We start from the raw sequence: 19,839 nt of genomic DNA, 5'->3' as shown, positions 1-19,839 counted from the left end.
TCATTACAGCTGGACACCATGAGCAGCGTGACCAGGCGAAACAGGGAAGCATCTTGCCGGAGAAATGAGACATCTGTGTCACAAATGAGGCTCAAACCCGAACCATATGTTCTCAGGAAGGATTATTTATTAACCGTTTGGCACTCTTACCATGCATCGCGTTCACTGGCAATTCATATTCACATGCCACAGCTGCTGTTTTCTGCTGGAGCAGGTCGGTGTTTAGCCCGGTTGATTGATTACTTTGTGAGGAAAGTTGGAGCGCCCTTCACAAATATTTGTATCAGCATACAAGTACTGCAACATATCAAGTGTGCATGTGTTTGTGTGTGCCTGTGGAAAAGGAAAGAGGGAATGTTTTGGTGCTGAGTGTTGTGTTTGCCAAGCATGACGGGCACCTTTACTGAATGCCCAGACAGATGAAACTCACACCAATATTCTGATGGCACAGGGTCTCCCGTGCCAGCTGGCAGGGGCCCACCGCGCCCTGAACACAAGCTATCACAAACCCGTTGCCTGCTTCAGCTAACACATGCACAAACAGTGAGCCCATGCAAATAAAATCCTGTGCAAACATGAAAGATCAAAACCCACACTGATAAAAATGCATGTAAAGACATGAGATACCACATAAGATTAAATTTTAGCGTGCACTGTGGTGAACACACCCTCGGGTGTTTGGCAAGGAGAAATCAGTTATAATACCACTTTGGTTACTCAGAGGTCTAGCAGGCATGTAGGATAAAAATAGACTCTCAACAGACACAAGGCCATCAGTGAAACAGGCCCTACAAGTGGAAAGGTCCAAGTAAGGAAAAGTCAACCTCAGCACTACACACTCACCGGCCACTTTGTTAGGTACTGCACATTAACACAAATATCTAATCAGCCTATCACAAGGCCACAATTCAGTGCTTAAAATCTTTTGATGGCTGCCCTCAGCAGAATAACACACCATGTCACAAAGCCCAAATAATCGCAAACTGGTTTTCCACAGTCATCAGATCTCAGTCCAGTAAAATGGTAAAATGGCCTGCATTTGTATAGCGCTTTACTCAGTCACTAAGGACCCCAAAGCGCTTTACACTACATTCAGTCATTCACCCATTCACACACACATTCACACACTGGCAATGGCAAGCTACATGCCCTGGGGCGCACTGACAGGACGTCAGTAGACGTCTAATATTGTGTGGAATGGAAAACACACATCATGGATGTGCAGCCGATGAATCTGCAGCAGCTGTGCGATGCTATCATTTCAATATGGACCAAAATCTCAGGAATGTTTCCAGCATCTGGTTGAATCTGTGCTATGAAGAATTAAGGCAGCTTTAAAGGCAAAAGGCCCAACCTCTGACAAAGTGTATCTGTTAAAGTGGCCAGTGAGTGTACATAGAAGCAGTATATATACTGAGAATATATACAAGCAATGCATTTAGATAACTAACTTCTAACTGACACACTAGATACCTGGGAAAATGATGGTATAGCACGGCCCCCAAATACACACTGAACAAAACTGGATAAACTTCTTAATATTTTTATTTTCAACTCTTTCTGCACTAATACAAATGACAGTAATATATTATGCTCCTTAAGGGAAAGCTAGCGTCCAACAATTGTTACAAAAGATGTACTGTAGAAAGTTATTAACTTAGTAGTCACACTATAGTAGCTTGGAAACAGGTCCTTTAAAAATAAAGAATAAATGTTGTCTCTGTTTCTAATTTCTAAGTCCAGTTCAGCACTGATTAAATATAGAATTTGGACTTATCCATATTTAAAAGAAACTCAGCAGTTCTAGATGCATCATGAAGCTGTTTGATTGGAGATCGATATTTATGCATATGGCTTGGTTGTGTGTGTGTGTGTGTGTGTGTGTGTGTGTGTGTGTGTGTGTGTGTGTGTGTGTGTGTGTGTGTGTGTGTGTGTCTACAACAAGTTTATTTGTGCTGTTCTGGTGTGTCCACGTTCAGTGTCTGTGTTCAGCAGAATGTTTGTGTGTGTCTTTAGCTTTTAGCTTCTTCTTTTTTTTCTTGCTTTTTTTTGTTGACTCAGCTATCTGAGTGATCCGGAGATCAAAGTGTGCAGAGTTTGTCGAACGCTGCAAAGAAGTTTGAGGAGTTGATGAATAAACATGAGGTGGGACATTTATGCAACATGCACATGCGCGCATCCCTTCAAGTACAGCAGTAAGTCTTAAAAAGAAAGCAATGCTGCTGCACACACGCCGCCTACTGCATCTTAATATAAATACAGAGGGACGATTAGACACACACACACACACACACACACACACACACACACACACACACACACACACACACACACACACACTGGGTACTGAGCAAGGTTGACATTTAGACCACATTCGGAGTCACTGCACTTTAAAAAATAAATAAATGAAAGGTCAAACAAAGCCAAAAACGTGTGTAGTTTACCCACCGTGGCTATCTGTGTGTGGCTGTTTGTGTGTTTCAGAAAGTGGGACTTGGCTTCTTCATGTGTAAAGGTGGGGAGGAGATGGAGGAGAGGTAATCCAGCATTTATGAAACACAAACACACACACACCCTCGCTGTCTGAAATCCCTACTGGATAAACCAAAAGGCTCCAGCCAAAATTAAAACACCCCCACACTCGCACCCTAACTTAATGTGCATGTGAATGTACACAACTGAGCAAACACAAATCCAAACAGTCTTGCCTCATTTCTCGGCTTCTCCATCTGCACCTCATAAGGAGCAGAGACTTCTAACCAACACCCCTGACTCAGGAAGTATAAAAGTAAAATGTTTGTCTGCAGCTATCGGACAGCTACCTAACTAGCATCGCTACATCCCAGGAAATATATGCATTCTTTTTCTTTTCTTTTTTTACACCTATCCAATTCAGTCATTTGGGTCATGTGTCCTAGGAAATATAATGAAAATTTCTCTGAGACTCTGAAAGACTCTGAGATCACCATTGATGAATCACCGATGGTCTATCATACTCCAAAACACATAACAAGTGATGGGACATAACATTTAGAATCACATATTCAGATTAGATGTAACATTTAAAATAAAAATGGCATAAAAAATTTAACAGAATGCACAAAAATGTTTTCAAATTCATTAAAAAATATTGTACATTTATTACATCAAAAGGCAGTTCTGTTTACATTATCATTTTAGATAAAACATAAGCCTGGAACTCCTTTGTTTACAAATACTCTCCGACATAAATCTAATAAAAAACTATAGTGGCATCACTATACAGTAATTGTAGATTTAAAAAAAATAGCTACACTACAATTTTAAACAGCAAATACTAAAATTATATAAATCAAGTACACACATATATACATACACACGCCCACAAACACACAGAATATGAATCAGTGAGCAGTGTAATGACAGGTGGTAGCCGCATCCCATTTGACTAATGAAAGAACGCCCCATCACTTGTCAATGAATTATGCATTACACGTGATACAAAACGCTTCACTGCATAGATCATTAATACAAACACACACTGCGCATACATGCAGGCAAACACGCACACATGCTGAGACAAACGCAGGAAAGAATGAAAGCTGCTGACGTGAGCAAAACAGTTTTTTGAATAAAAACTGCACAAGCAACAAAGTGCTCAAAAACAGTTCTGAATGGGGGGTTTAATATACACTACATTCAGATCTTCGTTGTTAATGTTGCAGTTTTGGGGCCTGGTAGATCTGGCATGGATGAGCTTAGATTAGTATAAGTGATGCTCTGGGGTGTAATTGACTCTTTTAAGACTTTAATAAAACTTCTGCACAAATTGTACAGTGAACAGTTTGTCCTGTACTGAATAGTTTATGCAACCAAGTCAGTCACATAAGTCAAAGGCAGCAGGGTTTACTGAGAAAAATCTAGCCTGGTACTTACAAGGTAATAAGCAGCAAAAACTATTGATCCAGAATATGGTTTCAGTAGCTCTCTTCAAAAAAAACATAAAGAGCTGAGGCCTCCTCTCCTAGTTTCTGTTTATATAAAATGCCTGTGTTTCTTAGCTTGGAGAATCCTATCTTTGAATGCAGAATACACTATCAGCTCTCTGATCTGACAAAGAAGAAAATCAAAATATTGTCAGACCCAGGTTTTAGTAATTCATGTTTAGCTTATGTGCCCTTGGTAGGAATTAATGCAGACTTGATGGTGGGGATCAAAAACCCATCAGACTTTGTGATGGGGCAAGAGGCCTGCCTGGGGAGTTATCTATAGAAGCATGTGTGTCTGTATTTAAATCTCCATTTAAAACCTGCTTTGATAAAAGAAGCTTTTTATGAGGTGATCCTTACTACGGGCTTTTACTCTGTTTCGTTTAATGTGATGTTTTTAGATAATTCTGCAATCTGTCACCTATAAAAGAGAAACAGATATGTCTCTAGGATAGTGTGTGGCTTCATCTGCACATGTGCATTAATGGATTTTAAATGGTGCTTGGAAAAAGGTTTATTAGTTTTCGGTGGCTTTAGCAGTTGCCCAAAAGGGAGTTGAGTTTGGGAAAGGTGCTTTTTTAGTGAGAAGTGCAGTTCTGCTAGCAGAGAAAATATTAAGATTTATAAGTTATGAACATAAAGTAAATGTTTTTTATTAGTGAAGAGTCAAAAAAAGGTATTAATGCCGGGAAATGTTATGAACACCACAAGGCCAGACCCAAAATATTTATATATGTTTTTAGTGTTTAGACAAAGTGAAAGTTTCCTGCGCACTGGCAGAACATCTGACAGCAAAATCAGGTGGTTTGAATCAGCTCTGAGTTCAGAGAGTTAGATGGTCAGGAGAGCTTAAAGGGTGAAAACATGTTCTTCTGCAGTTAAAATGGTTATAGTAATCTGCCAGGGTCATGCTAGCTTTGCCACAGATGAGTCTGGTGTGAGTTTAAGAGTAAATGAACACTTGAATAATGAGGATAGGCTAAAAAGAAAAAAATGTAAAAAGTTACAAGCAACAAAAACTTGTCAGAAAACAAACAAGTTATTGCATAATTCATTTTTTTTTTATTCTTAGGCAACAGTAAAGTGAGGAGCTTGTGTAATGCAAAAGTTTCTCAGAACATTTATTGGGAGGACATAAAAAATGAATAAAATAAAGTCCATTCATCCTTCCTGTTATTCGTTATCAAATTTAGGCTGGCTTCTCAATGTAAGTAGTTAATATGAATTTCTGTGTATGTAGATGGCAACAGATTTGTAATTTTTACCAATTTATCACAGTCACTTTGTGTTATCACCAACAGATTATGTATAACCACCATTTTGATGCTATTAAACAAAAAACGTATATAATAAGGTTAATAATAATGATAATAATATATTATAATTAACTTTATTTCTGGAATTTTGGTCATGCCATGGGCCCAAACCACTGTTTTTTCCAGTGTGACTCTAGCACAAGTTTAGGTTCAGACTATTTGAGAAAAAAAATAAAGAAAGTATAACTTCACTGCAGGAGTTCCTGCTACCTGCATCATAGCTAAACTCCATAATGTGTCATTGTCTTGTCTTCCTCCCCTCATACCCAACCCGTTATTGCAGATGGCCATCCTTCCCTGAGCCTGGTTCTCCTGGAGATTTCTTCCTGTTAAAAAGGAGTTTTTCCTTCCCACTGTCACCAAAGTGCTGTCTCAGAAGTGGTCATCTGCCTGTTGGGGTTTTTTACCTCGAGGCAACTGTTGTAATTTGGCGCTATATAAATAATACTGAAATGAATTGAATTATATTACCAAATGTGTCCATTCATCTGCATTCACACTTAATATTCCTTTCTTAATCTATTGGATTTAATATAGTGTTGGTTCACCCTTTGCAGGAATAACAGCTTCAACTCTTCTGGGAAGGCTTCCCACAAGGTTTACGAGTGTTTATGGGAATTTTTGACTATTCTTCCAGGTCAGACATGTGATGTTGGATGAGAAGGCCTGGCTTACAGTCTCCGCTCTAATTCATCTCAAAGGTTTTCTGTCAGGTTGAGGTCAGGACTCTGTGCAGGCCAGTCAAATTCTCCCATACCAAACTCGCTCACCATGTCTTTACTGACCTTGCTTTGTGCACTGGTGCATAGTCATGCTGTAACAGCAAGGGGGCATCCCCGAACTGTTCCCACAAAGTTGGGATCATGACATTGTCCAAAATATCTTGGTGTGCTGAAGCAGTAAGAGTTTGTTTCACTGGAACTAAGCAGACGAGCCCAACTCCTGAAAAACAACCCCACACCACAATCCCCCGAACTTTGCACTTGGCACAGTGCAGTCAGACAAGTAGCGTTCTCCTGGCAAATGCCAAACCAAGACTCTATCAGACTGCCAGATGGAGAGGTGTGATTCATCACTCCAAAAAACACGTCTCCACTGCTTTAGAGTCCAGTGGCAGCATGCCTTACACCACCGCATCTGACACTTTGCTTCGTCTTGGTGATGCACAGCCTGGATGCAGCTGCTCATCCATGGATAACCATGAAGCTCTCTACACACTTTTCTTGAGTTAATCTGAAGGCTACATGAAAGTTGGAGGTCTGTAGAATTTGACTCTCCAGAAAGTTGGCGACCGCTGCGCCTCAGCATCCACTGACCCTGCTCTGTAAATTTACATGGCCGACCATTTCATTGCTTAGTTGGTGTGGTTCCCAGTTGCCTCCAGTTTGTTATAATACCACTAAAAGTTGACTGCGGAATATTAAGTAGTGAGGAAATTTCAAGACGGAACTTGATGATACCTTTTTACTCGTTGTAAAGGTATCATCCTATCACAGTACCACGCTGAAACTCACTGAGCTCCTGAGAGACTCTTTCACACATATTTCTAGGAGTCTGCATGCTTAGGTGTTTCATTTAAACACTTGCAACAATGCAAGAGATTGGAACTTTTGAATTCAACGATTTCGATGGGTGTGTGAATAATTCTGGCAATGTAGTATAGTTTGGCAAATTATTTGAGAGTGTTTAGGCAACAACACTCTAACCGAGCCTTGAAAACATTGTATTCCTTCCTCAGAGGCTAAAAATCAAAGTGTTTAGGCATTCCAGCCAGACCAAGATGTCTCATCCCGACAACAATGAATCCTTTACATACTATTAAAGCACTAGTGTCTTAATGTCTGCTCTGCCTAGTAAACAACATCATCTGCCAAACCCCTTTCCCCTAAAAATGTGGTCAGATTTCCAAATGCTACAGTCAAGTATTTCTAGAGGACCTACAAAACAAGCAAGTAAACTCTTCCTTAAGTGAAAAAAAAAATCAGTAAAATGTCTTTTCAATTACATAAATATCAACTTTCACTGTTTTTCCCTTCTTCTTTGCCAGATAAAGACCATTATGCACTGCCCCGGCCTGTATAATCAAATTCAGGTGAAGGAATGCTGCATCTACAAACATGTTCCTACCTTCAGTTCAAGCAGATTCTCTAACCAACAGGTCGTTCATGCTCACGGTAACTACGACAACAAGCCACAACAACAATAAGAGATATCAATATATCAGCACCACGAGGGGTTTGCAGCTGTCCTGTCATCCTTTGGTGTAAGTTGTTCTCAGGATAACAGCGAGCCCCCTCCCACCTACCCACCCTTGCTATTATCCTGCATGGCACTGGTACAAAAGTGGCTTAGGATGCAGCATGGGAATAAGAAGAAAGATAAATGTGACAAAAGAAAGATGGAGCCGAGCCAAATGGTTGGAGGAGGAGAGATGAAAAGAGGTTTGTGTATGATGGAGTCCAGACAGCTCCCACAGCTAAAGGGGGAATATTCCCATGATCTGCTGGAGACTTTGATAATACAGTAGATGTAGATTTACTGCTCACTCAGAGTGGGGAGAAATGTATTAGCTGTTCAGAATGGCTCAACACTTAGAAGCTCTTTATCTCAGGTTTTATTGCCCATCATTAAATTCTAAAAACCTTATTTTCTTACAACACACCAAATGATTTCCTCATGTTGCTGTTAATTCAATTTGGGGAAATTTCTTAGACCAAGACAGATCATCATCCTGGAATCAAGAAAAAACAACTGATTTGCTTTGGAAACAGGTATAATTATACTTGGGTCTTTAATGCACTGGCACATATATGGAAAAATGATCCAAAAGATCCCTTTTTAGACAAACAGAAACACTTTGTCAGCTCGCATAAACACACTGATCCGAAAGCAAACAAGAAGCAGACCCCAAAAGTACTTACTGTGCCCACATAACCGCCAACACACCTTACCTCCCAGACTCTACAGACAATGGCACAGCTTGTTTTGTATCGATGACAAACCCAAAGCTATCCCTTCATGAATCCCAGAAACAAAACGGCTCTGTTGTGACTCAACAGCTCTAAACAAAGCTCACATGACAGAAAAGGAATGACACCAAAAAAATAAAAGTGAAAGGTTGCAATCCACGTAGCGCTAACACAATGGAAGGTCTCTCCTTTAGTGACTGGGGCTCTTCCTGTTCAAACAGCCTTTTACAGTCAAAGGGTGAATCAAAAGGGAGATGGTAAAATGCTGCTTCCCCTCTTTAAGGCCTGTTTTAATAGGCTCCTGAATGAACACTGTGTGTGCACACAATCGCTCTTTCATGCTAAAAAAACAACAAGACAAAGGAAATAACAGGGACTAAGGACTATGCTGAGGGACGTACTGTAAGTATGCTAAGGAATAAAAGGCCTGGGATGCATTTTATTAATTTGTTTAAAGTTAGACAGTAAAAGGACCAATTTTTTTGTACTGGCTCTTTTCAGCAATGCACACGTAACACCCTGGCACACAACCAGTGTCCACAGGTGAAGGCCATGGCTGAAGGGTGTGGGTGAGGAGATGGGAAATTCCCACTCTAAAGTGGAAGAGCAACAGATGTTGAAAGGTTGCGGCTGAGAATTAAACTTACTCACCTTGTGAATCCATTGTTTTACATTTGATGACTAGGAAATGAATGTTGGAACAAACTTTTGCAGCCAGAAGAAAAGTGAGACAAATTCAAAGCCCGTCGACATCAAATGCCATCTCATTCACCTTTAACACAGTTTGCAGTTTTTGTTTTATTATGTGGATTTGAAAATATACGGGGCTTCTAAACCGCAGCAGTGAAAGAGTTATTTAGGCCTGTTTCCTCTGGCATGTGTATGTAAGTATGTGTACAGTGCTGTGCAAAAGTATTGATCCCGTCCTCACTTCTTTACTTTTTGTTTGGAAAATTTAAATAAATATTGTTGAAACATTCAAACACATAAAAAGCATATTCTGCAAAAATGAGCTTAAAAATGAGCGCTTGATATGACCACCTTTATTCTTCACACAGCCTGATCTCTCTTAGCTGAGCTTTCTTGTCCTTTCTTCCTTGTAATTTCTACTGTTCAGGAATAGTTCTCCAGGCTTGTTGATTTCTAAGAATGGCTGACTGGGAGCCACGTTCCACTGAGGCAATTTCTAATGAGGCTTCAAACTGATCAAGTGAAAGGCCAAGTGTATCTCTCAGGTCCTGTGTCGGATCTTTACTTGATTTTCTTCTATTTCTTAAGGACATGTCTTTCAGATACTGTTCATCAGCTAAAGATAGTGATTTAGGACATCTATCTTTTTCTTTTGTCTTCTACTCCTTCAGCTCACTCAGATTTTAAGGACACACTACATTTGTTGCTCATGCTCTCCAGAGGATGCACTTGCAACACTGCCAGATTGATTCCCTTGCTCGTTTCCATCGTCCTCTGCTGTTCTCTTTTACTTTACTTGTCCTGCAGCCAGCTGCAGCGGGGAAGCACCAGAATGAACCAAACACCAAAGGCTCTTTGTCCACCAGTGTCGGACAACACACTTTCACTCTTCCCTCTCTTTGTCTGTCTACCTCCTACATTCACCCAGCATGAGCATGAGTCTTTTCCCTGTCTCCAGCTTTCAACAATGCTTCACCTCTGAGCCCCAGCCCACACAGCAAATACCGCTGAGAGGAACTTCTCCCTTCTATCTGGCTCATTCATTGTCTCGAACACCGGCTCGCTTCTGTCTCACTCCTCGTCTTCATTTGTCACTTCCTCATCAACGCAACCTCCGTCTTTCACTCAGAATTGGTGACCCCACCCAACACCCACGTGGCAGTGACTTCATCAGGCGGCAGCTGCTGCAGTCAAGGCCACAGGAGCAAAGTGTTGGTGGGGAGGCCAATTATCTCCGCCACCGTGTCTGGGACACCAGCGTGAGACCTCTGGAAGACATCGCCCACCTCGGCGTCTCATCTCACCACTTAATCTTTCCAAATGTGCATCTGTGAATTTCATTTGTCAGTACTATCAGCTGTAGGAATGTCCACTTGTGTTGTCTGGGAAATGAAGCGGTGGTACTGTTCAAGGCCGCTATCGACAAGGCCACCAAAGTACTGACAAACTGGCTCTGCTTTCCTCAGCCACTGTTTCAGCACACCTCTTAGCCAAGTGCAAGGTTTGCGAGTGGAAAATTACAGCTTTATATTAAACACTCCGGTGTTTGTGGGGAAGTCATGATTGAAGCACCCCAGAAATAAGGGAAATTCCAGCCTAGTGCAAAATGGATTAAAGACAAGTTAAACAACCATCTTTTTTACCAGATATCTAGGATTTCTTTCCTGCAGAGTTCATCACCATTAAATCTAAACACGTTTCTTTCCCGGGGTTGCTTTATCTCTTTGCCTGTGCTTAAAGGTCAGCATTACAGTAGACTATTTGTTCAGGCAGCCACATGAGGAAGCTGCTTGAGAGTCTCATTTAAAGGCTCCAGCTTAAGTTTCAGGTGGTTTGCAGCTCTGCAGCGGGTCTGTGTGCTTACGAAGACTCAAATGACACTTGGAGTCCTGGTTTGCTTTGATTTTTCAGTTTTTCCACTTTTCATTTATTTCTGTGTTAACTTGAACGCAGCAGATGTGATTACAACCACCTGTTTGATGGCTACTCATTTAAGTTGGCTAATCTCATGCATCTGAACCGACACATGCATAGCCAGCTGATGTCTATGGCTACAATATGAAGAGACCGCCATCTGCTGGATAGTTCCTTAAATTACATGCCCCATGTGTGCTGGTAGATCTTTGCCCGCCTGGACTGGGAAGTGACCACATAGAGTCACTGGTCCTGAGGTGGGCCGGACCAGTGCATAAAATTACAGAAAAAGTTTTCCAATAAAAAAATATACATTTTTTCTATCTAGTGTAGAAACAGACATTTCTTTCAATAGAAAAAGTTGTAAAAAATATGAAAATACAGTTTAAAACGTCACAATCTATACACTCGCCAGTGGGCCGTATTGAACTCTTTACCGGGCCCATTCTGGCCTCTGGGCCTTATGTTTGACACCCCTGGCTTAGATAAAGTGATGTATGATAAAACAAACAAGACATGCACACATGATTGCTGCATTGTAAAAATGTTCTTTATTTCATGCTTTTATTTTTTTTTTTACTTTACCTAAAAAAGCGTTGTTTAGTTATTAAAAAGTCTGCGATGTTTAAGATTCTCAGCTTTGATCAAAAAACAGATTTCTACCACTTTTCTCAGAGCGTCGAGCTGAAGCAAAAAAAAAACCAACAAAAACGGCCTCGTGGCTGTGCGTGCGTACGTGTGTGTGTGCGTGGTCAGAGATGCTGGTGCAGCCACAGCGCTGTGTTGAGGAAGCAGTCAACCTGTGTGTCCACTCTGGACAGAGAATGTCCATCTTCAGGAAACCACAGCAACCTGATTTTAAAGAAATAAATGACAGGAATGACTGAGTTGAATATGAGTAAAACCAGTGTGGCAGGGCTCACACTGTCAGATTGTCTTTATGTAGTTTGTTGTGCCCCGTCGTACCTGACAGGTGAACCTCGGCTCTTCAGTGCTTTATAAAGCTCCATCCCCTGGTGTGGAGACACCCTCCTGTCTCTGCCTCCCAGCATCAGCAGCACCGGAGCCTTGATCTGCACATTGTCACACAGCACATTTCTTTACCCACATTTTTGACTCAAAAAACATCACTATAAAAAAGTCCTGTGTTTACAATTGCAACGACTGAACTTTCACAGGGCGGGCTTAGTTTTTAGAGACACAACTGAGAGTATAAGAGCGGTAACATCATCTCTGAGGCACCTTTGTCTCGTCATTGTAGAGTCTGGGATTTAATCAGCATTGTGAGCTCTAGAGGGGTCTAAAGAAGATTTCCTTATTAAAGCAGCTTTGTAGCTATCGCTTCTGGTCGTTTCATTAAGGTTATCACATGGGATTTTTGTGTTTGTGTTTGACCTTGGCGGCATGTGCGATGGGTGACTTCTGTAACATAGCAGCCAGGGCCTCAGCAGTGGGTATCTGGTCGTACGAGTAGTGAAACCCAGCACTGGTGTAACGCCTGGAGATGGGGTGACAGAAAGCATTCACGTATGAAGTGGATTTGATCTGATTCAGCAGAACAAAAGCTCTGATCTGTCGATGCATATCTGCATATCTGCCTCACCAGTCCACTATATCACTGGTTCCCAATAGAGTAGCAGCATTAATGACAGGGTTCCTGGCTGCGCACACTCTGTAGGACTCAGGATACTGACCGAGCAGGTGACAGGCCAGGAAACCGCCGTGAGAACCACCTATTGCAGCCAAGCGATCGGGGTCGAGGTTCGGGTCACGCTCCAGCGCAGTAAGCACAGCCCTCTGGGTGAAAGACAAGGAAGCCAGGACAGATCATTTCCTTACATCTGCAGGGGTGACTGTGTAAGTGATAGAGCTACATGTGCAGATATGGTCAAATATGGGAAAAATAATTATGTTTTTGTAATTCTGACAAACTGCGTCACTGGCAGGATTTGTTGCTGACATCACTCTTTCCTGGATTTGGGAGCAGAAAAAACAAAAAGGACATACCTGCACATCTTTTACATCCTGGCTCCCAATCTGACCGATCAGTGACAAAATGCTGTGCTGGCCGAACCCCGTGGATCCCCTGTAGTTCACTGGGTAGAGACACAAAATTAGAGAGGGAAAAACCGCAAAATCAAAACTGAAATGTTAAAGAAATACTAACAATATCAATATTAATAATATTAACCCTGAAAGGCTTGTAGTTGTTGTAGATGGCGACTGATTTGCTTGTTCACCAGAAGATATTAAGTTTCTGTATTTTCTTTCTTTTATTAAAAAAAAACCAAGATGACATAATGTATCTGGTAATGGTGGGATGATCGTGTATTTATGTATATATATGTTTTTTTTTTTTTTAAAAGGTTCATATTTAGAATAAAAAGAATCAGAGACACACTTGGGCCGCGGTTCTCAGCTGACAAAAAAAAGGTGTGTCGACTCCGGGTCAGGGACAGGGTACTGACCCAAGTGGAGGAGTTTAAGTATGTCAGGGTCCTGTTTATGAGTGATGATAGAGTGGAGCAGGACACCGACCGACTGACTGGTGTGAAGACAAAGCTTTGACTTCGCCTATGGTCACGAGCCTCTGGGTAGTGACTGAAATAATGAGATCACAGATACAAGCTGCAAAAATTAACTTCCTTCAAAGGGTTGCTGGGCTCTCACGAGACAGGGTGAGGAGTCACTGAAGAGGGACTCAGAGTAAAGTTGCTGCTCCTCCACATTGAAAGGGAAAGCTGTGGTAGTTCAGGCAACTGATTAGGAGGGCTCCTGGCCCTTGCATAAGAGTGGTATTTCAGGCATGTCCTACAAGAAGGCAGCTCTGGGAAAGACCCAGGACACACTGGAAAGATTATCTCTTGGCTGGCTTTCAAACATCTCAATGTCCCTGAAGGAGGTGGCTGGGGAGAGGGAGGTCTGGGGTTCTATGATTAGACTATTACCCCTGAGAGCTGGACTCAGATAAGCAGCAGAAAATGGGTAGCGAATCAGCGCCTTTACTCCATTGTTTCACATGTGTACTTTTTATGGTCTGTTTAATTATTACTATTAACTGAATAAACCAAAAAAGAAACAAATATACCGTTTGCTGTATTTATAACTCTCTGAAGACAACAAGCTAATCCAGTTTTGAATCTTTACCTTAAATTAAATTAAATCCACCTCATTTTCCAAAATGTTAAACTTGTGTGCACGGCATGAGAGCCTGACAAAATCTACGCAGCACATGTATCTCACCCATGAGCACAGCAAAGCCGAGTTTAGCCAGCCCAGCTGTGGTGCTGTTCCACTCTGCAGGGAACTGAGAGTGAGGGCCCCCTAGTGGTGCAAACAGCAATAACAGGAAAACGATTTAATAAATCACTCACACAGTAGACAGAAAAAAGGCAATAACACGGCATAACAAGTAGGGACATGAATACAGACCATGGATGAAGACCACAAGAGGTGTCCTGGTTTCACCAAGGGGACGAGATGGTTTAACCAAGACTGCACCAAAGTCTAAGCCAGCTGTATAAGACAGAGAGGAAGTAAGAGGACAATGGAGCTGAAACTCAAAACACGTCTACTGAAGGAGAAACTGAAAGCTCACGGTAGTTTGCGTTCTCCTCGTCCGATGGAAGAGTCACATCTAGAACTTTCCAGTTGAAGTCAAAGGTCATGAGGGGCTCCTGCAGAGTTTGCCAGGACACGGCCTCACCTGCACGCGGGACAAACCCCACCCTCTGCATGCACGTCCATCCCCGTGGAAACAAGAGGCAGACAAACAGAAACATATTAAATCATTTTAAATAACTGAAAACATTCACACATGAATTGCATGTTTGTGTTCACATGTGGCGTTGTGGTTTGTCCGACCAGAGTGGGAGGGGTGTTCGGGCTGGAGCAGCAGACCACCATCAGGTCTCTCTGGACTGTCAGCAGTTTCCAGCTGCCATAAAGTTGGGAAGAAGAATCCGAGAGGTCTGAAGAGGAGGAAACAAAGACGGAGGTGAAGAGGGTGAAAGAAGAGATGAAGAATAAACACACAGGCTCTTGACAGGGGTGAAACAAACAGAGAGAAAGGTCAACCCTTAGAGAGGTAAGATGTGCTGTTCTTTTTTTTGGTCTTGTCATACCTTTCTGTTCTCCCTTGTCGTCCTGGTGAAGATTAAACAGTGGAGGAGGAGGAGGGGGAGGTTCAGAAAGAGAATCAGAAGGAAGTGGAGGAGGAAGGGGAGATTCATGAGGCAGAGGAGGAACTGGAACCGGAAGAAAAGGAGAAGGCGGAGGTGGAAGAAAAGGGGAAGGAGGAGTCGGAGAAACAGGAGATGATGAATGAGAAACAGAGGGGGAATCGTCTGGAGGAGGGAAAAGAGGAGATGGGAGAGGACAGGAAGCCCAACATGGGAAAGGGGAAGGGGGGAGCAGAGGAGAGAGGGGAGAAGGAGGAGGAGGGAAAAGAAGTGATGGAGATGAGGACAGGAGGGAAAGAGGAGGAGGAGGTGGTGGTGGTGGTGATAGAGGTGGAGGAGAGGACGGACTCTTACTATCAGAGAGGGAGGTGACTATCTTTGATCTTCTGTCAACTAGGAAGAGACCCTGAAAGAGAGAAACGCAAAATGAGCCATGGAGAAGTGTGTGTGTGTGTGTGTGTGTGTGTGTGTGTGTGTGTGTGTGTGTGTGTGTGTCACGAACACAACATGTTATAGACAAAAAAATAGGAGTTGTTTCAGTTATACCAGGTTGTGCCAGAGAAATGTGTTTGTTACCTTCCAGTTCCTGCAGGCGCTGCTGAACATTACTCTCTGGCTGTCTGCAGACCAGCAGCAGGACGGCAGCGCTTCATACATGCCTGCAAACTCACCTGGAACAGAAAGACGTGCAGAGGAGTTCAACTCTCCACCGAGCTCCTCAATCTTTACGAGCAATCACAAGTAACACTTAAGTTCTCTTGATGCATTAATCTCTTACTGTGAGAATTTACAGTTCTTCAAATCTGAATTTTGAAAAACTCATCCATCATAGTTACAAAATTCTAATTGAAACTGACACGAGCCTCTCTTTTGGCACCTTCAGGAACTGTAACGTACCAGCCTGTGGCCTGCTGACAACATCCAGCAGCGTAGATGTCTCCCCGCTTTCCAGATCCAGCTGTGGAGGATGATCCATGAGTCAGTCCGCAGTCAGCCATTAAGAGAAAGAACACACAGACATGCACAAAAACACCACATACATGAGCACACATACAGCACCTGCTGCAGACTGAGGCACTGGTTGTGAGGACCAAACACTGCACCCTGCAGGTAGATCAGCGTGGACCCATCAGGACTTAGCCTGGGATTAGACACTGAAAGGTTTTCCCCCGACAGACGTTCTGGTTTGGAAGACGAGAGGGGCTAGCTGAGCAAAGTGGGGGCACAACTTTAATATATTAACAAACAGACAAAGAGAATGCTCTCACCACAATGTCCACACAGATCAATCTTGAACAAGGCTGACCTGAAAGAGTTTAGACCATCAGAGACATAAAGTGAAGAAGTACATTTTAAATGTATATGTATACAGAAATCGTGTATTTGCTTCAGTCAAACTAGCTACATTTTCTTTTCATAGTGTCTGAAAACATTCACAAGTTTCAGTGTCATTTTGCTGTTTCTGTAAGCGCATTTAAAGCAGCTCTCTAACCTGCGGTTGGAGCAGAACTTCAGTCCGAGTCTGAAGGGTTCGTGGTACCAGCCAATGAAAAACACTGCCTGACTGCCGGGAGCCCACAGAGCCTGGAGATAAAAACACACAAATGTACAGAGAGAGAAAAAAACATCCTCCTGTTAGTTTGTATGAAAGTTACTTACAGAATAAGGTGTTTGAACATTTAAGGTTCAGTGCCGTAAACTTCTGCATCCTCACCTGTCCAGGTGAAACATCAGGCGGAACGCCCTCCAACACGCTGGCCGTGCCGATCTCCAAATCCACCACACAAATTGCCGGCTCGCTCCTATTGGTCAGGGCCTCCCCCCAATCTTCACAGTACAAACTCCTGTCCTGATTGGGCATCGGAACCCACGTCCCCCCAAAAAACCAGAACAAGAGTCCGGCACTCAAACACTCTGCTGTAAGGTTAGCAAAACAGCACGAACATATGTTTGCATCATACCTTTCTCCACGCGTGTCCCCCATCTTGCGTTTCGGCTGATGCGTTCTTGCTTCTCTCCGCTACGTACAGCAGTTTGTTCTCACACGCTGACCACGACAGGCAGCCAAACTGGGCTGAAAATAAACACATGTGAGAATAAGTGTTTGTTTGTTTTAAAAATACAGACGTAAATGGATGCAGAACAATATGGCAGCACGGTGATGAGACCGTGTCCTTGATTCTTATCGGTTTCTGGTGGCGATACGTCAGGATTTCATCTCACCGTCATCATACACTCGGCCATGTTTGTTAAGAGCAGTCAGGTTGAGGCATTTTCTGAGGCCGTGGCAGTTCCATATCTAAACAGACACGACCGTAAACAGCAGCCTGTTAAGATGCGCGAACGCAGACATTACAAAATGAAGCGTCCCGTTTTTCTTACCTCGAGGAGCTGGTGACCGCTTGTCTCTCTGATAACAGCTCTCAGGCCTCGAATGGGAGAGAATCCACTCAACAACCTAAAAAAATAAAAGACAAAGAAAAACTGACTCCAAAATTTGATGCAGACAGAGGGATCCCACTGCTTCTCTACTGCACCTCAACCACACTCAGTGGATTTCCAGCTTTCTGAGACACCCTGTGGTGCACTCGTACATCACAGCAGCAGGCGGACAAGTAAAACCACCTGAGATCAAGTCAGTAGAAATTTTCAGGCACTGTTTTTTGCCAACCAATTAAGATTTTACATTAGAAAATGTGCCATTATTATTACTATTAAATTATGGCCCAACTCACTCTCCGGACACAGACACACACGGTCCTGGTGGAAGAACAGTCCTGATGCTCTTGTGAGTGTTGCTCTCCGAGATCAGCCTGAACTCCTGCAAGTATCGGAGTCTGGAGCATCGGACCAGTTCGCTCTGACTCCACTCTGCACATGGACACAGTGGACATAGAAAAGTTTATTACTTGTCACAGAACAGAGAAAAAGCCATATGTGTCTGCATGACATCCTGGCAAGAAAATGTTAATATAATAAAAGATAGTGTTCCCCCGTCAGATTAAACCAAAATATCTGCTCATTTTCTTCACTTGTTATTTTAATGATCCAGTTAAATTATTATTCATGGTTGCACTATTTTCTCCGATAGCTTTTCTCCTCTGTGAGATGGACGGTGGGGGTTGCTGGCTCTCCTTGCAGAGTTAAAGCTGACTCGAGCGTCGATCCCTCAGCTTCACAATCCCGTTTAAAATGAACCAGTAACGTAGAGGCTGAATGGAATTCCCCCGACACAGACGGGTTTACGCTGCAAAGCCTTTTAAACCCTTAAGACAAGGTCACTGCTCTTGTACTCAAACGGCAGGCTCTCACAAAAAAGCAAACAAAAACGGCCCTCCACATGGAAACATCTTCTGATTGCTTATGCTGAAATGAAAGCAAGTAGTGAGGAGCTCTTTTAATCTTGCTTGTTGATTCCAGTTAACATGAGGAGAGTGTGAGCTGGATTGGACAACTACTGGACTGAGTGTTTAAAAAAATAACCCCCCCCCCCCAACCCCCAAAACAACTCCATAAACTGTCACATTAAGGTGCAAATTAACAGCTTCATACAACCATGGCACGACGTCCCAGTAGTTACTCCACTAGATCATCAGACTAAGATATCAGGTCATATCCAAGACCTACTGACCAAGCGATCACGCCGGTATTAATCACCTCATAGTCACTCACTTATGTACTTACTTATGAACAACTGCTGCTGAAAAGGAAGTATTCTTGAATGTAGATGGCTAGGATCAACTTCAAGTGCACACTAAATTTAAAAGGACCCTAAATGGAAAGCACTTCCTACTATGAAGCATATGTACTAAATCGTGTATTTTAGTTAAAGAAGTTTCAGCTGGGTGCATTTTATTCCCCCTTTCTCCCACTCCTCTACATTTTGCGGTCAGTACTGAGCAGGTTCGGAGTTTTCAGTTTGTTTTTTCATGAACTATCCATGCAGTGAACATAAATTAGCTGACAGTGGGAAGCCGGGTGGTAATAAATAAATAATGACCATCATCATCATCTGTGCACACATGGGGAGGGAGGGGGAGCGCTCACCTGCTGTCACCGTGTATATCCGGGGCTCCTGGAGCTGCTCTTCTCTCACATGGGCTGAAACAGGCGCAGGCAGGCCGCTCACCTCTCCGTACACCCCGGTGATTTGTCTGGGCTCCATCAGAGCCTGTCGTGGTTCACTCGTAGTTCCTGTCAAGCCTTAAACCCCGAAACTTCAACAGTCGCTGCAGTCCGCTGCACGGTCATACATCGTGCATTAAATGTTAAAACTATATGAAGTCTGAGGCTCACTGCAGCTCGACTCACGAATACCTCCACACAGCTCTGTTAGCGTTTGTATATCGCTTCTTTGGCTGCAGCTCAACATGTCAGAAGAATGATTTTCGCTGCACCAGCGACTCCATGTTGAATTCATGAATGGGCGATACCACTTGGCTCAGGTTGGGGGGGGGGGGGGGGGTGTAGTTGAGGGAAATGACCACAGAGAGGCAGCAGAGATCCGTTGAAACATTTACAGTCTGAATGAAAGTGCGAAGAATTTTTTAAAACTAAAGTTACCAGGACATACTTTTTAAAAACATTATTTTTTTAGTGGTTACTCGCTGTCCACGGTGATATATAAATAGGGATTTTGGCAGCGTGAAATCTGTCTCATGATTAATGAGGTGTTTTCTTTCTGAAAACACAGACTAAACTTGGCCAAACTACACTGTACAATTACTATGCTTGGAGCTTGGAAAATTATTCTTAAAGGTAATTAGAGCTTAAATTACAATAATTTCACATATTTTAGGAT

At 42.7% G+C, this 19,839-nt stretch overlaps 1 protein-coding gene across 3 annotated transcripts; it reads right to left on the bottom strand.

Moving 5' to 3' along the window:
* Positions 1-11,394: 11,394 nt before the first annotated feature.
* On the bottom strand, positions 11,395-19,461 carry LOC113013318 (acylamino-acid-releasing enzyme). Of its 3 annotated transcripts, XM_026154129.1 has the most exons (21): positions 19,086-19,461; positions 17,774-17,909; positions 17,421-17,496; positions 17,262-17,337; positions 17,000-17,112; positions 16,753-16,887; positions 16,531-16,622; positions 16,307-16,344; positions 16,098-16,219; positions 15,936-15,996; positions 15,615-15,709; positions 15,393-15,444; positions 14,722-14,828; positions 14,456-14,588; positions 14,290-14,373; positions 14,101-14,181; positions 12,865-12,953; positions 12,461-12,654; positions 12,253-12,355; positions 11,824-11,930; positions 11,395-11,709 (listed from the first exon to the last, which is right to left on the bottom strand). In XM_026154129.1, the coding sequence occupies exons 1-21, from the start codon at positions 19,201-19,203 to the stop codon at positions 11,610-11,612; spliced, it is 2,112 nt and encodes a 703-aa protein (XP_026009914.1). In that variant the 5' UTR covers positions 19,204-19,461; the 3' UTR covers positions 11,395-11,609. The 3 variants fall into 3 exon arrangements, with proteins under 3 accessions (XP_026009914.1, XP_026009916.1, XP_026009915.1); XM_026154131.1 differs by lacking the exon at positions 11,395-11,709 and having other exon boundaries at positions 11,833-11,930; positions 12,552-12,654; XM_026154130.1 differs by lacking the exons at positions 11,395-11,709; positions 11,824-11,930 and having other exon boundaries at positions 11,937-12,355; positions 12,552-12,654.
* Positions 19,462-19,839: the final 378 nt, after the last annotated feature.

This window comes from Astatotilapia calliptera, chromosome 20 (assembly GCF_900246225.1).
Source record: "Astatotilapia calliptera chromosome 20, fAstCal1.2, whole genome shotgun sequence".
Lineage (NCBI taxonomy): Eukaryota > Metazoa > Chordata > Actinopteri > Cichliformes > Cichlidae > Astatotilapia > Astatotilapia calliptera.
The sequence above is the reverse complement of the archived record's forward strand: the minus strand, read 5'-3'. Positions and strand labels throughout refer to the sequence as shown.